The sequence below is a fragment of the Barbus barbus genome, assembly GCF_936440315.1.
Source record: "Barbus barbus genome assembly, chromosome: 9".
Lineage (NCBI taxonomy): Eukaryota > Metazoa > Chordata > Actinopteri > Cypriniformes > Cyprinidae > Barbus > Barbus barbus.
Window position 1 is genome coordinate 11,434,218 of NC_136737.1, and position 16,569 is coordinate 11,450,786.

Sequence of the window (16,569 nt, forward strand, 5' to 3'; positions counted from 1 at the left end):
CGGAATTTGTGCTCTGTATATAACCCATCCTAAGTGCACACACACAGCAGTGAACACACACCTAGAGCAGTGGGCAGCAATTTATGCTGCGGCGCAGTTGGGGGATCGGTGTCTTGCTCAAGGGCACCTCAGTCGTGGTATTGAAGGTGGGGAGAGTGCTGTACATTCACTCCCCCACCTACAATCCCTGCCAGACCTGAGACTTGAACTCGCAACCTTTTGATTACGAGTTCAACACGCTTTGTGTTTAATCATAAACACCCTTTGTATTGCTTTATTATTCTTTTAGTTATTGAGCAGTTAATGAATCGGAAATCTCTCACATAAAAAAATAGTCATGAGGTATCTGTGAATTTAAGTGACAAATGGTTTTATTTCCATGAACAAACTGCATTCTCTAAGCAATTCCAAGTTTAGATAATACCCGTCTTTGGTTGATTTTACTCTGCATCCTCTTCAGTTTATTTGCAGGAAATGAATGGACTAATGCAATTCTGGTGCAATCTGGTGCAAGGTAAGTGTATTTTCAACTAAGGGCCAAGCAAAGCCACTGCAAAACACAAAACAACAGATTTGTAAATGGAAATGCTGAATTGAGAAAAAACTAAAATTGTAATCCACGTTCACACTTTTGTGTCACCTGCAGGATATCCAGCTCGATTTTCCCAGTGCTCTTCTTATCAAATGTTTTAAATATTTCTGTGAAGAGCACAGATGAAAATGTTAATGTAAACCAGCATTAACAAATGTTTGTAATTCCTATTCATAGCTATTTATTTCAGGTAATTTAAAACATTAAACTGTTTAATCTTCAGCAAAACTTACTGAAGAGCATTTCCAGGCGAATCAGGCAGCCAACAAAGCAATCAAAGTCAATGGCGTACTGCTGATTGGCATAACGTGAGATTATCACCTCAAGTACCTCATTGTTCAACTGGAACCCTGTAGAGAAAAGCAAATACAACCATTAATGCAAAATAAATGAATGACTATGTTGTTCTCAATGGTCTGACTAACCGTAGATTAATTACCTGCTTCTTTCATGGCATCTCTCATCTCGTGGGAACTCATTGTTCCTGAGTTGTCTGTATCATGCTTCTTAAAAACCTCCTGGTGAGGATGATATAAAATCCACATTAAGCATTTAAAATCACTAATACAATGAAGAATTTATCTGAAATTTAGAGCCCACAAAGTTGTTGCTCTGTGGTAAGGATGCACAATAGATCTGTACTTTATTGGTTATCAGCTGATACACTGAAAAAAATGATACTAACTTTTTTTAAGGTAAATGGTTGCAAACAATTTATTTTAGCTACATTTAAAAAATAAAAATATGTTGAATCTAAATTTATTTAAATGTAGCAAAAATAAATTGATTGCAACCATTTACCTTAATTTTTTTTTGTAAATTCATTGAATTATTTTTTTCAGTGTATTACTGATTTTTCATCTTTAATGTATATAATTGATCTAAAAAATATATTATACCAAATATTTCTGGATCTTTATCCACAGTATATGAAACTCCACGAGGCCGAGTTTGCCACTGCTGTCTTTCTGAACCAAGGTTAAGGGTTATAGTAGGGTTATCATGATTAATTTGGTTGCTGTGTTTGTACAATGAATGGACTCTGTTGAGAACATTATTCACAATTAAAGGGGTCATGAACTGAGAAATCAAATCTTTTTACATAAAAAGGTCAGTGTACACGTCCTGTAAGTTTCAGAACTCAAAACTTTCTCATTAGTCTAAAAACAGCTTATATTGAAGGCAGTCTACCAAAATGACTATGATGTAATAGTGAGGCTAAACACCGCCTCCACAGAGGAAGATCAGTGCCTACTTCTACATCACTGCCTGTTTAGCCCTGCCCAACGATATTAAGTAACAACATTAAGTAAATAACGAGAGAGACAAACGCAGGTCTACGCAGAAACCTAACAATAAAGACGGCCCGAAGACAAGAAGACACTGTACCAAGTTGTGGAAAAACACAGTCCTTGCATTGCCTTCTGGCTGATCCCAACATTAGGAAAGAGTGACTTGGTCCTATGTTCACTTCATTTCACCACTGATACATTTACAAAACAAGGCTTAATTTGACGCAGGATTTTCAGAATAATTGAAACTAAAAGACAATGCTGTGCCTACTATATTGGATCCAACAGTAATGTCGCACCACATAAGTGTGAGTAACTGTTTTTATTACATGATCACTATTGCTTTGTCTGTTAAACGGATCGTTTGACATGTACTGAGTATTTATGCGTTTTTAACCTAAATCACAGCAGTGTCCATCTGTGAAGGATGTAGGCTGTCAAAAGCTGCTTTCACGCCATGTCGTACTCGGAGCTGAAGTATGTGTTTCTATGGAAACACAATCAACACCAAAGCCTTCACATGCTCCAAAACTTGTAATGACCACTTGTAAGCTCGGAATGTTCTGAGAGTTACGATTTTGACCAGGCGCTACCTTTAAGGTAGTCTCGCGTAGCCAGACCTTCAGACTGACGGCAGAAGGTCTGGAATCTATGGCAGGTTGTATTGGCCAAGGCCCGCCCATGAGGCCGTTTGACCAACATGTCAAACAACCAATCATCGTTCATTTCGTTTAGCGTCATGTTTCGGGGCGTGGAAATGTCGCCACAATAACAAACCAGTGTGTGAAACTCTCGGATGTATTTTTAAAATGATATGCCGCAAACATTAAATATTTCACATACTTTTGGAAATCCAGCGTTTAGTTGACCCTGGTAAGCGTTCGTCGTCACATTTGTAAACAGGACGCTTTCTTCTTTCGTGAGGGGGTTTGGCGCCACGGCATCTTTGTTTCCCGTGGGACCGAAAATAAGCGCGACACTCGCATCTCCAGGAAATCTTTTTTACTTCAACCAGTAAGATTACGACTTCGACATTCCTGAAGTGTTTCCAGAAAAGTGTGCCATATGCATCAGACGTTAAGCTAATGGTCCGTGGGCGTGAAGTCTTAGGCTGAGACTACCTCTAAGGCTACTTTACACTAGTGCGTTTTCGTTTTAAAATGCATACCTTTTGCTACTGTTATGCCTGTTGTTTACACTACTACGGTGTTTTCGACCCTTGAGACTTTGAAAATGCAGCAGACCCCATTTTAGATTGAAAACTCCAGGGTTGTGTTTCAGTGTAAACAGACCAAAACAGAACTTACTTACTTACTTACTACCCGTCACCCCTATCAGCATATGGGCCGTCAACAACAGATCTCCAGAGTCCTCTGTCCTGGGCCATTCTCTACAGCTGTTGCCAGGTACAACCCATCTTTGTGGTGTCATCTTGAAGGTCACACTACCAGGTTTTTCTTGGACGGCCTCTCTTCCGCTTTCCCTGAGGGTTCCACCTCAGTGCCAGCCTGGTGATTTGTGTTGGCAGTTTGCGCAAGGAATGCCCTATCCAGCCCCATCTCCTCTTCCTGATTTCTTCCTCAGCAGGCAGTTGGCAGGTTCTCTCCCAAAGGTTGGCGTTACTGATGGTGTCAGGCCAGAGGATCTGGAGGATCCTTCTGAGGCAGCTGTTGATGAACGTCTGGATGTTCCTGAGGGTGGTCTTTATCATCCTCCAGGTCTCTGCTCCATACAGTTTCCATACATCTCCGTACATACAAGACTGTTTTCACATTGGAATTGAACAGTTGGATATTGGTTGTCATGGACAACTCCCTAGAGGCCCAGATGTTCTTGAGCTGTATGAAGGCCGCTCTTGCTTTGCCAATCATTGCCTTAACGTCTGCGTCTGTGCCGCCCTGTTGGTCTATGATGCTACCCAGGCAGGTGAAGGACTGTACTTCTTTCAGGGGAATTCCATTCAGAATGATTGGCTCTGTACTGGTGGTATTGACCTTCAGAATCTTGGTCTTGTCTTTGTGGACGTTGAGGCCAACTTGTGATGACATGAATGCCACAACGTCATGCATCTGCTGTTGGCTGTGTGAAAGGAGGGCAGGATGATCTGCAAATTCCAAGTCATCTAGCTGTTTCCACAAAGTCCATTGGATCCCGTTCCTGCGCACACTAGTGGATGACTTCATTATCCATTCAATGACCAGTAGGAAGAAGAACGGCGTTGACAAGCATCCTTGTCGGACTCCGGTTCGCACCTGGAAGCTGTTGGTAAGCTGCCCTCCATCGATAACCCTGCAGGACATGCCATCGTAGGAGTTCCTAATTAGGTTGACCATATTTGTTGGAATGCCGTAAAACCTAAGGAGCTTCCTGAGCGCCTCCAAATTCACTTTTAGCGACTCTGCTGGGATGTCGTCTGGTCCAGCTGCCTTCCCATTCTTCATCAGGGTGATGGCCTTCCTGATCTCTTCCCTAGTCGGCTTCTCGCAATTGATTGGGAGATCCACATCTGCTGGTTCGATGTCTGGGGGATTCGGAGGTGCTGGCCTGTTCAGGAGTTCCTCAAAATGTTCAGTCCATCTTTACATCTGCTGGTCTAAGCTGTTGATGGTGTTGCCCTGCTTGTCTCTAATGGGTCTTTCTGGCTTGCTGAACTTCCCGGAGAGTCACTTGGTGATATCATACAGCTGTTTCATGTTGCCGCTGCCATGTACTCTTATGGATCCGCTTGTGGGGGAAGATGCTGCCTCCAATGACCAGGTTGTTGAATGCACACAGCTTCACAAATCTCTCTCCATATTCATTCATCACTCCCAGGGCATGGGTGCCCATGACCTGTTCGTATCTAGTGTTGTCTGACCCAATCTTGGCATTGATATCTCCCATGAGGATGGTGACATCCTTGTCCATAGATCTCAAGGATCTTCTACAGTCTATTGTAGAACTGATCTTTATCCTCCTCTTCACTGTCGTTCGTTGGAGCGTAGCCCTGAACGATGTTCATCTTGATCCTCCTCCTCTTGGTATGGAAAGATGCTGTGATGATCCTGGGGCCATGTGCCTCCCATCCAATCAGAGCCCTGTTTAGACAACATGAAGCCTATTCCTTGTGTTTGAGGTACGCACCCTAACACTCTCTTCATGCGCCGAGTACAACAACAGCTTTCCTGTCATCAGTCGTCACTGTACAGCTTGGGTCCACCGTGCTTCGCTGATGCCTAACAAGGTCAGATTGTTGTTCCTCATCTCGGCTGTTACCTGCGCCGTCTTTTGTGACTCGTACATGGTCCTGACATTCCATGTGCCAATGTTTATTCTCCTGAAGGAGACGCCCAACCTTTCTCCTTTATCCTGACTTAGGACAGGCAGGTTCATCGATCCCTACGGACCTCCCTGGTGGAGTTACCAAAACGGAAGGTGTGTCCCAAATTGCGTACTTATGCACTATTCTAAGACGTTTTGTAGTAGAAATAATGCGAGTAGTGCTTTCACACTGAGAATTCCAAAAAACAAAACAAAAAGTGCACTTTAAATACCCGAATGATGCACTTAAATGACAGACAAAATGAAGTGTGGAATGTTGAATACTTCATACACTCAACTTTCGGAGCTTTAATAACATTGCGAAGGGGGCGAGGCTTTTATTATTATTTTATTATTAATTCATACACTACATGGTTGAGTACATAATACATAAGTGCATAGTGTATAGTTTCTCATTTGGGACGCTGAGGGAGACTTTTGAAAACGATGGCATGGCTGCCCACATTCTCTCTATGTATCCTTGACGACCGTGTAAACAATAACATCATGCTCATTGTTGTACCCATAGATATGTATAGGTAGGTTCCCCTTTTTACTGCTCCAAACACGTAGACACATCCGCCATCTAAATAATAGGGAATCTATCTATTATGGTTGTACCTTCAGGAATGGTCATGTGACATGCGTTTTCGGTTGTGTAGTGTGGACGGAGATCGTTTCTGAAACACAGTGAAAATGCCAGTGTAGATGTGGTGAGGATCGTTTTCATTTTAAAACGCCGTGTTGTCATTTTGGAATTACAGTAATTACGACATGGCGTGAACGCAGCAAAACATACACAACTTAGCCAATCATAGCAGTAGGCATTTACTTCCAAGTCTGCAATCCTGAACACTTATTCAAAAAGAGCGTTTAGATGAGGGCGGTCAAAACAGGACAGAAAATAGCCTATTACTTCTAAATTATGATGATTTTTGATGTAAAAATTTGGATAACATTATAAGTGGACTTCAGAGAACAGTACAACATAATAAAAAAGGCACTTCATGACCCCTTTAAAACAGAAAATCCGTGTTTAAAAAGCATACAAAAGATGCAAAATAGAAATGGTAATCAAGCTAAGAGAACTGTGAACAAGTGAATGTGTTGTTGAATTATTAAAAATATTAACTTAAACTGTCAAGGGGGCAAAGGGGTTTAGTATCCATTCATATGATCCAGTGAGGTAAGGATACATCTAGCAGGCTCATAATGTGGCGACAGGTTTCTATACTAAATCCATCTGTCTTCAGATCAGCTCCTGTGTTAAATAAATTTTGAAAATGACCAGTAAAGAATGTTAAACAATTTGAAGGTGATTTCAAATCAAATTCAGATATACATTTCAATAAATGTGAATAAAACCGGAAAAGTTTATTTTCCTACGTTTCGAGGTAACACTGTCCAGGATCTGCTGTAGTTCAAACACAGACACCTCTGAGTCCTGCGGATTGAAGACAAGATCAGGCATACTAGGAAAAAAATTATATCGACCCAAAACTGAAAATGACCACCCATGTGACTTACATTTCCAGCAATCTGATTGAAAAGATGTTTGAAATGTGGATCCACATCACTCTCAGATATGTATTGCTGGGAAAGAAAAAAATATTTAAATTCATTAAAGAAAAGTAATTTTAATTTTATATGGTGTATGTCTGAATTTATGGAATTGTCTTTCTGATAAATCATAATACACGCTGTGTTTATAAATAATAAATTCACCTTTTTCACATCTGCACTGATATCCGTATCCATCGGGCTGAGATGAGAGTCAGAAACATCCATCATGCATTTGGGTGCAAATAGAAAAATGCTTAGTAATGACTTATTGTTCTGACAATCAGATAGAAATCAGAACACAACCTAGGCAACATCAACATCACCACCATGTGGTCTAAAATGAGAACTATGTAAAATATATATCCTGAAATATACAAAATAAACACTCTAAAACTGGAACTATATAATCTCCTGGTTTTTTTAATCTCTCTTTTTTCTTTTTTTTTTTTTTGTTAAAACATACTAAAAACACTTGGGACAAACCTGGCAGCAGCCTCTTTCTCTGTGAACACACGCAATACGAAGCCCCCCTTGCGATGCGGCTCGAAAGTGGAGGGAATGATGACGTATTCACCCGGAGGCAGTTTGAAGCGCTCGCTCACCTCTCGCAGGTTGATGAAGGTGTTGCTCCCTGCAATGGACCGCTGACGCAGCAGTACATCAGGGCCAAGATGAATGTTATTGCGACCCATGATCTGCAACACAATCATAGATGGATGAAATGGCATCTGAAAATTTGTAAAGGTTGTTTCATTTCAATGTATTATGTGATGTCCCAAAGCGACATGATAGAAAAAAATGGGTGGAAAAATTTTAATGCTTTAGTGCTCACGAGCCAAATTTTCACATTCTTTTGCAAAACTTTAAGGTCTCTAACAAAAGGATTGCTTTCCTTTAAAAAACTCAACCATCACAAAGGCTTTGCCAATGAATGCAAAGTCTCTTAGGGGAACACAAAAAGCATTGAAATATAATTTTTCTTCCTTTTTTTAACCATCATCATGTCTCTTTAGCGTCTCTGTAGTATCATCAAAACTGAAGAGCAACGGGTTACGTTTGTGGTGTCCAGTTATTCTTATGTACAAAACATCTTGACTTAATACACACCTCATCTGGAACCTGAAAAACATCAAAGAATATTGTATAATTCAGTGTTCAAATTAATACAATTCATCACAAAAAATATTCTGTTATTTAGTGGTAATGTTGATGGTTATGTCACTGGTAAAGTGTGCTTTAAGGAAGTTGCATTAAGGAAGTAAAATCACTTTATTTTAACATTTGAAGACAGATCTACCATGAGCTTAGAGGCAATTAATCGATATTTCAACTTTATTTAAGGAAAAAAAAAAAATCTTTCCAAACTCCAGGTAAAGAACTACACTACCCATGAATTGCTTCAAATTAAGAACAGGTTGGTTTAGTTCAGGACTCTTTATTAATTTTTTTTGAATCCTTCAAGAAATTGGATTAAAAAAAAAACTCAGAACTAATAACTAAGACGATGTGATTGTGATTATAAAGTTGGTGGTTCTGCTGGTTGTGGTGTTGATGGTAATGTTGTCTGCAATATTAATAGTTACCTTATAGATAGCGAAGCCAATGGTGTTCAGGTCCCGTCCAAAGCGTTTGTCTTTACGACCATCTTTCTGCATCAGACCCACTAGGATTGTGCAGCCGTCCTCTCCATCATGAGGATCATCATCTTCTTCCTCCAACTTGATCACATACTGAGGGTTTGAGCAGAATGTTGCTGGAGAGAAGGAACCAAATGGTCAAACCATGGATCAAAAAACAGCTTAAACAAACCTAGTTTCAAGCACACTGTGGTTGATTTAATTTACCTGGGTTGTTCCTGCAGCCTCCTGCGGTGGATCCCACCCTCCAGTTGCCTTCAAACTGGTTATAGTTCCAGTGGCTCGCATCTTCGCTTGAAAGAGTGTCTGGAGTCAGATTACAGATCTCCAGCTTCGAGAACTGCTGTATGAAGTCCGAATACGCCATCCTGACAGGACAAGGAAGTTTGGTCAGTATTCGTCAACATATTGGTTAAGTTTTTGAGGGTTAAAATCTCAAGTTCTCTTACCAGAACTCTCCATCTTCACCTGAATAAACCAATTTAGCTTTCTCCTCTGGTTGGATGCTGTTCCACTCTTTGGAACTGAAAAAGACATAGGAAATATTTTACAGGACTCTTAAGACTAATGTTGAAAGAGCAAGATCTGTTTAGGGAAACTCACTTGTCACTCCAAGGGCCCGTCCACTCCACCTGACCCCACGGGTTCCTGATACATACCAGCTGAACCGGACGGCCATAAGAATGAACCTGTAAGTAAGATGACAGCCATTAGGACTCGTTTGAGTTTTTCATATCAAATCCATATTTCAGTGTCAGTGACAGTTTCTGACCTCCTCTGTGCCCGTGACGGAGTAGGCATGACCCTTCACCAGCTTCAGACTCGTCACCGCCTCTGACTCATATGAACTGGTAATCTGCTCAATGATTATGCAAAAGATTCAGCTTTGCATCACAGAAATAAATTACATTTAAAAAAAGTTTTATTACATCAGAAAACAGTTATTTTAAATAGTAATGTTTCACAATATTAGGACTACGGTTTTTACTATACTTTTGATCAAATAAACCTAGCTTTGGCTGGGTGGTATGACGGTATATTTTCGTTCCCATGGTACAAGTGTGAATCATTAGAGATATTGCTTTATCGTTTATTTCACGGTATACTAATATATCGCATAGCACACTTACAAATTATATACACCTGACCTAGGAGTGACAAAGAAACAAGCATGAATGAGAAAATACAGAGTGGGAAAGCTTTATGTTAAATAGAGTTCTATTTCAAGTCAGTCTCTCAACATTGTGTAAAATGCTAGGGGAAATCTCTTTCTTAAAACCTTCCTGAAGCCTTATTAAATCACGCTATTGTGCTGCAATAGCCAATGTCATTTTGAGTGCTTGTCTGGTTGGCGGGCTCAGCTGCTATAAAGTCAGTACCGAGTGCCATATTACCTCAGAATCTTTCTTGTCCACATAGCTATGAAGCCTAATGCCCGCAGTTGAAGGCACACTCTCCAGTGGACAGTGCCTGGAACCCACTCCACGAGGAGTTTGGCATCGTCATGGGCGTTGTCTAAAGGTATGTCTATACAGGACATTTGTTTAGCGGCGGGACAGTCCTTACAAAACACATTTGCTAGGTTTTATACTGTGGAGATTCCCTCTTACATACTGCATGTTGTGTCTGCATTTACTGCATTGGATGACTGAGGCACTCATAGCACAGTTTTTTGTTTTTACACTTTGTTCAGTAATCTTCAAGGGCTCCAGCTGTTAGCTTGCTACGCTACTGTTACTCCTGTGTGTTTACCTCACTTTGCAAAGTTACAATGGATGGGTAATATATATGTCCTGCTATAGGGCTGGGTTTATGCGGCATGCACCAATTCATTGCTGCGTCCTCATTTACAAAACATTTATGTGTCCCGCATATATAAGCTGGTCAAAATACTGTATGCACCAATTCACTTGTTACTTCCCAGACAGCAACATAGTTTTGGCCCAGATCCGGCCCACATCTGGCCCGTGTGAAATCCATGCTGGCCAGATGTGGGGGTGACACTGCTTGCTGTCTGGGTTCATTATGACCACCCCATATGCACATTAGTCCAGTGCTTCTCGACTGTGTGCTAGGTGATGCTGATGGTGCCGGCACTATCTTTGCAACTTGCCAGGTGCATGTCTGGGTGTTTCAACTAGGTCAAGTACCAGACTTTGAGGAGCAGAGCACGCACCACGCTGTATTAACCTGGCTGGATTGAGGAATGGCACTTTTTGGAATGTAAAAATTTGGAAAGGATTTTAAACGTTCCCCTAGCGTTTTACGCAATGTCAAGAGACCAACTTGAAAGGGAATGTCCCTGGTTACTTAGACGAGACGTCATAACTCAATAAGCAGTGAAAAACTCAATATGCAGTGACGCCTCAGAATTCAGTTTTCTTTCTTGTCTTATTGTGCTTAAATGGTCAAATAATAATATGTAAACAGTTGGGTGAAAACTGGATGTGTTTCACTATATTGTATCTGTGCAGTCTTGTCTTAAAGGGAAAGCAATTTACCTGCTGCTGTCTGTCATTCATGTTAATATTAAAACAACAAAATATGCTCTTTAATAGGAATCAATTCATATTTGATTCATACAGTGAAGACTAAACAGTGTTTTAGTTATACACTTGATTATTAAATTTCTGTAGTATTACGTTATGTTAAATAAACCTACTGTAGCTGAAAAAACAAGTTTATTTAACTTGTATTTTTGTTCTGTTGTGTTTGCAATTTGTTTCTTTGTTCTTATTTTTAATTAAAAAAGTAAAAATAGCTGTATCAAGATATATTGTTATAGTGAAATAAAATTTCTCATACCGTGAAATAAGATATTGGTTATATCGCCTACCTCTAGTAGTGTGTGTGTGTGTGTGTGTGTGTGTGCACGTATATACTGTATATTGGACAATATAGTGGATATCAGCTTCAAAAAATATATATTATTAGCCAACATGTTTATATCAGTGCACCCCTACTTATTATGTATTACAGCAATGATAATAATTGTCACACTTGAAACTCCTGGTATTTAGTGTGAGCCATAATAAGTGAGCAAACATTTGATATTTCCAGACACAAAATCCTCCTTTAAATATGGGTGAGTTCAACCTATTTGCATATGTGGCAAGTATTTTTCGCAAGTCACCTGTAAAACACCCACAAAGCACATGCAAATTGTTTTGTTTCACAAGGAAATTAATATCCTGAATCTACTGTAAAAGCTTAGGTCTCTAAACCGTGTTAACTAGACCACAGATCACAGTTATAAGTTTTAAATGATGTGAATTAACAGAAACGGAATGTGACTCACATCAATGGAGCAGCCCAGTAATGATCCCAGTGTCAGTGCTTTCTGCATGAGCTTAAACAGGTATGGAGGAGCTTTGCTCAGCTCATAGCTCTCAGCGACGCCTCCGGTGAAATCCTCAAAACCCTCAGTAGTTGAACCTCCCGTCAGAGCTTCATATGAGCCATTAAGCCTTCAAAATATGGGAATAATCAGCGCCACTGGTTGGTCATGTCATGTATATGTGACATGTTGTATGAACATTGTGTGTTTTGTAGGCTGTGGTTGTGGCACAGTGTTTACCAAGGGTTGCAGATGACTCAGTATCTTATTGTTTAGCATTACAGTTTAGGTTAGTAGTAGCAGGTAATTTATGATGAATAAACACATACACTTACTTTGCATAGGCCTTTTCCAGCAGGGCGCTCCAGAACTCAGAGCCCTCGGCTGAATGAACAAACAGCAGCTTCCCATCTCTGGTGGGCAGCCGGTCATCAATGACAACATCCACCCATTCACCATACTGCCAGAACTGAGAGACGCGAACAACAACAATCAGTCTGATAGTGTCCCCTTAACTTATCATTGGAATTCTAATAGGGTTATGTGTTGTAATTAATACTCACATGAGGTCCAAAAGTCTGAGACAAGTAGTGAAAATAATTTAGTATTTTTTTCTAATGTTATGTAATTTTCTTTTGTAACTATTCTTCCAGGTTTTCAATCCCAGATCTTTAGTGTGGTCTCAGACATTTTTATCCCACTGTATGTTCTGACCTGAAAGTGAAAGAGACCGGCGTAGTCCTCTATAAAACTCTGTCCAGGTGGAACTACACGTTCTAGAATTGCATTATCCAAAGTCAACGATGCAATAGCCGCCAGCAACCAACAGTCACCTGCCAATGAATCAAATAGATACTTCTGCATTGAGCTCATTGTTTTATGCAAACTGACTTACAGTTCATTTGTTACATATATAGCCCTCAAGGATCAACCTGGGCTTCCGTGTTTTGCTCAAAGAGGATTCTGCGTGTATACATCTTGCTCAATGGTGGTGGTGGTTGGACCACTATGGGGTATGAACCTACAACCTTTAAGCTTACCTTCAATCATAGGTTTTTAACCACTCCCATATCTCACAATATGTTTTGCCACAACACAAGAAATGCTCTTGCATTGTGAGGTAACTTTAATTAGTGGTTGCTAAAGCTAGCATCACTATTACTGTTGTTCATACTTTGTTCTTATCCACTTACCACTAAAACATGAGCATGTATTTCGCCCCACACCATTTGTGCTATGGTCATGTAAAACTTCCAGTGACGCCATAGAATAAACATTTTTGGTTCTTCAAAGAACCTTGCAGTGAACAGTTCTAAAAGAACCATTTCTTCTTATTGTGAAAAACAACATTTCAATATTCCGAAGAATGTTTTTCCACTATAAAGAACCTTGTGTGGAATGACAAGATTCCATGGATGTTAGAAGTTTTTCATGGAACTATAAATGTGAATAAAGAACCTCTATTTTAAGAGTAAATGTTACCTCTTACATTGTATGCCTTCTACTTTACGCTTTGTACCAAAACAGATGAAAAAAACTGAAGGAGGCACTGAGTCATATCACTTCAGTTTCAATTGAGTTCAATCCATTTCTTTCGGAACTTCATATATCATTTTAAATGGGCAGTGTTTTTTTTTTTTTTATAAAATGTTGATGGTTAAATGGTAAAAGTAATTGTTGTGTTTTTGAGAAACTGATTACCACATAAGCCACATATGTATAACGATTATATTTGTTGTGTCAAGGTCATTAGCACTGCACAATGTGAGTTTGTGTGGGTTTGGGGTGGAGGACAGTTTACTCATGTCAACATAAAGCGGACACACCAGCAGATAGAGGTAACTAAATCCCTCATTTGATATAGTAATTCATAATAAAATATCCTGAAATTGCATATTCATCACGTTTTTTAATGCTGTGCTTGCAGTGATACTGACTTCATCTGTTGTTAGTGCAATTTGTAAATAATTTATGAATTATGCTACAGGCCATCATTCTGATCAAAAGGCTCTTTTCTCACCTAAAGCTCCTTGGCAGATGTCTGTCCGTTTGGCACCGTCCACAATGAACTCAGGGTTTGAGCAGAGCTCCTTTAAAAAGGGACAATGTGAGAACAATTAGAGGTGATAGTGTTACGTTATGTAAAGGTACACCTAAATGACAATAGCTTGTACTTGCTCTTAGCTCTTAGTTCAGTTGAACTAATGTGCCGTGGCTTGTATATTCATAAAAGAAAAAAAAATACTGATAAAAAGCATCAACAATGTAAACTGATGAGCAGAGAGTCTGCATGTTGTAAGTATCAACAGACACATAAGATCATCCTCACACCTAAAGAGAAACCTGAGTTGCCGTCGGTTACCATAGTGAGCATATCGCGCACATGCATGAAAACCTATGCACACACACATAACAATACATGTTTTGTATCTCAGAAAAAGTACTGTTTGTTAGATTTTTTTTCTTTCATTGTATTTATGTATATAGTTATTGGACTCTTTGGAAGTTATTAGACTCTTTGGGTTTATTAAGATTTTAAGGCAGCGATTAAACATAAATTTTCAATTTTACCATTTATAAAATTAATTTAATAGTTGTATTAATCACTAAAACTCCTTCAATTGTACCTCGTGAATGCAAATATCACCTTAAAAACTTAGCTGATTTCAAATAGATCTGAATAAATACAAAAATAGATCATTAAAAATATGTTCAATGCGGCAACATCTAATTTAACAGTTTTTATTTATGAAATTTTTTTAATATTGCTATTATTAAATTATTAAATTTTGAATGAACCTTAAAACATTTTTTAAAATCGTTTTATGATAATGAATAGCGTGACAAAACAAAATACAGTTTTTAATATTTATGTTTATTTTAAATCAATATTTAATATTGATATTACTATTTTATACTGAATTAACCTCACTATATATAGAAAAATAAGTTTTTGCATTTAAGTAATTGGGTAAAAGTAATTTTAAGGTTCGTCTCAGGTAGAAATAAATTCTATAGAACATACAAAGATTACAAAAGCATACCTTAATATCTACCTAAACTCCACCTGTGTGGAAGAAAGCAAACACACACTGCAGTACCTTAGGTCTCTTCCACTGCACTCCGCTGGTCTTGGAGGAATACCGCCCGAGTTCATTGTATCCCAGAGAGTCGGATTCAGCAGGGAAGGTCGGGTCACAGAACAGGGTTCCTTTGGCCAGACATTCCTGCTTCAGGCTCTGGTAGTCCTGCTTGTTGAAGGGAATCGCCTTCTCATTTGTTCCCACTCCTTCTCCTCTATCCTGCTTCCTAGAAAGAACTTTTGCAATATTAGACATGCTGTCCTGTAGTCGGTCGTACTCAAGTTTCTCTGAAGCTTGTGTGGTGTACGTGCTTGTATGAGACTGATGCTGGTTTTAAAGTGAGAGCTGCTGTATGGTAAAGCGGTGAAGGGTGGAGTCAGACCCGTCAGCACATGAGGGCAAGTGTTGCTTTCAAACTGGTTTTGCACATCATGTAACCCTGTGATGCAAAATAAATAGTAGTAGATAAATAAATAGTAAAATGTAAATACTTTAGTTAACTTATTTTAATTTAGGAAAGGTATTTATAAGCAAATACTATGAAGGAAGGAAAGATGTGAATGTTTATATATAGCGCAATTGTATATTGTCACACTGGGGACCTGCTGTTTATTGACACTAACAAATATTTAAAAAAATTTATGTATTTATTGTTTTCTTTAAATATAGAATATTTTAATTGTGTTCATTTATTTACATTTTACATGCATGTTATATTTTCACATTAAAAAAGGAGAATTAATGGTAGTTAAAACCACAAAATAAGTAGGCCTATATGAACATGCAGGAATTCATAACGTTAAAAAAAAAGCATTAAAAATGTATCAAAATATAAAACTAGAAATTGTAATTAAGTGAGTTGAATAAAAATCCTCGACTGTCATAGCAAAAATATGATGAAAGTAGGCTATGTTTTGATCTACACTATATGGCCAGACGCTCATGCGTGCTGGTTTAACATTCAAATTCAAAACCACAGACATGAACATGTTTACAGTGCTTCCTAACAGCTTCAACTTCCAGTTCATCCTAAAATTATCCGGCCTCCTGAAGGTCTGTCAAGTTTTTAGACTCTAAACTCAGCTAACCACATGTATTCAGCAGCGTTAAGATTTGTGGGATTAAAGGTTCTAGCTTATTAATTAGAAAGTGGTGTGTATAACATGGCTAGGCCTATGTCCTGTAGGTTTTATGCAATCTCAAAATCATAGATACCACAAATCACCCCATTATTTTTCCCTAACAAATTTCAAAATCTGCCAAATCACATGCTTAAATGACATCACCGAACATTTTGTGATTGTGATTTGGAGTTTTCTGTTTTGTTTCGTAGTATTTATTATAAATGACTTGTAGTTTGTTGTTCACTATCAAAACTCATGAACGGTGATGCTACAGCCAACAAATTGCACGCTCTGGCTGAAACGACTTTAATATCCGGCAGATGGCGCAGTTGTGCAGATATTTGAGTTTAGAGCAACTTTGACAATCACTGGCAAAATACAGTTGAAGTCAAAACGTTACATACACCTTTCAGAATCGGCAAAATGTTAATTATTTTACCAAAATAAGAGGGATCATACAAAATGCATGTCATTGTTTATTAAGTACTGACCTGAATAAGATATTTCACATAAAAGATGTTTACATATAGTCCACAAGAGAAAATAATAGTTGAATTTATAAAAATTACCCCGTTCAAAAGTTATCCACAGCTGTGTTTTTTTGTTTGTTTTGTTTTGTTTAGTAATAGTTGTTCATGAGT

At 38.7% G+C, this 16,569-nt stretch overlaps 1 protein-coding gene across 1 annotated transcript; it reads right to left on the minus strand.

Annotated features, from left to right (window-relative positions):
* Positions 1-356: 356 nt before the first annotated feature.
* Positions 357-15,059, minus strand: LOC306874703 (calpain-2 catalytic subunit-like; the record flags this gene model as incomplete). The annotated part of the gene is made up of 21 exons (XM_079424911.1): positions 357-550; positions 641-699; positions 826-942; positions 1,032-1,110; positions 1,492-1,560; positions 6,381-6,445; positions 6,571-6,628; positions 6,712-6,777; positions 6,910-6,946; positions 7,231-7,442; positions 7,855-7,866; positions 8,331-8,500; positions 8,592-8,752; positions 8,834-8,908; positions 8,988-9,073; positions 9,157-9,240; positions 11,683-11,851; positions 12,057-12,190; positions 12,436-12,554; positions 13,742-13,811; positions 14,823-15,059. The coding sequence occupies 21 exons, from the start codon at positions 15,057-15,059 to the stop codon at positions 527-529; spliced, it is 2,103 nt and encodes a 700-aa protein (XP_079281037.1). The 3' UTR covers positions 357-526.
* Positions 15,060-16,569: the final 1,510 nt, after the last annotated feature.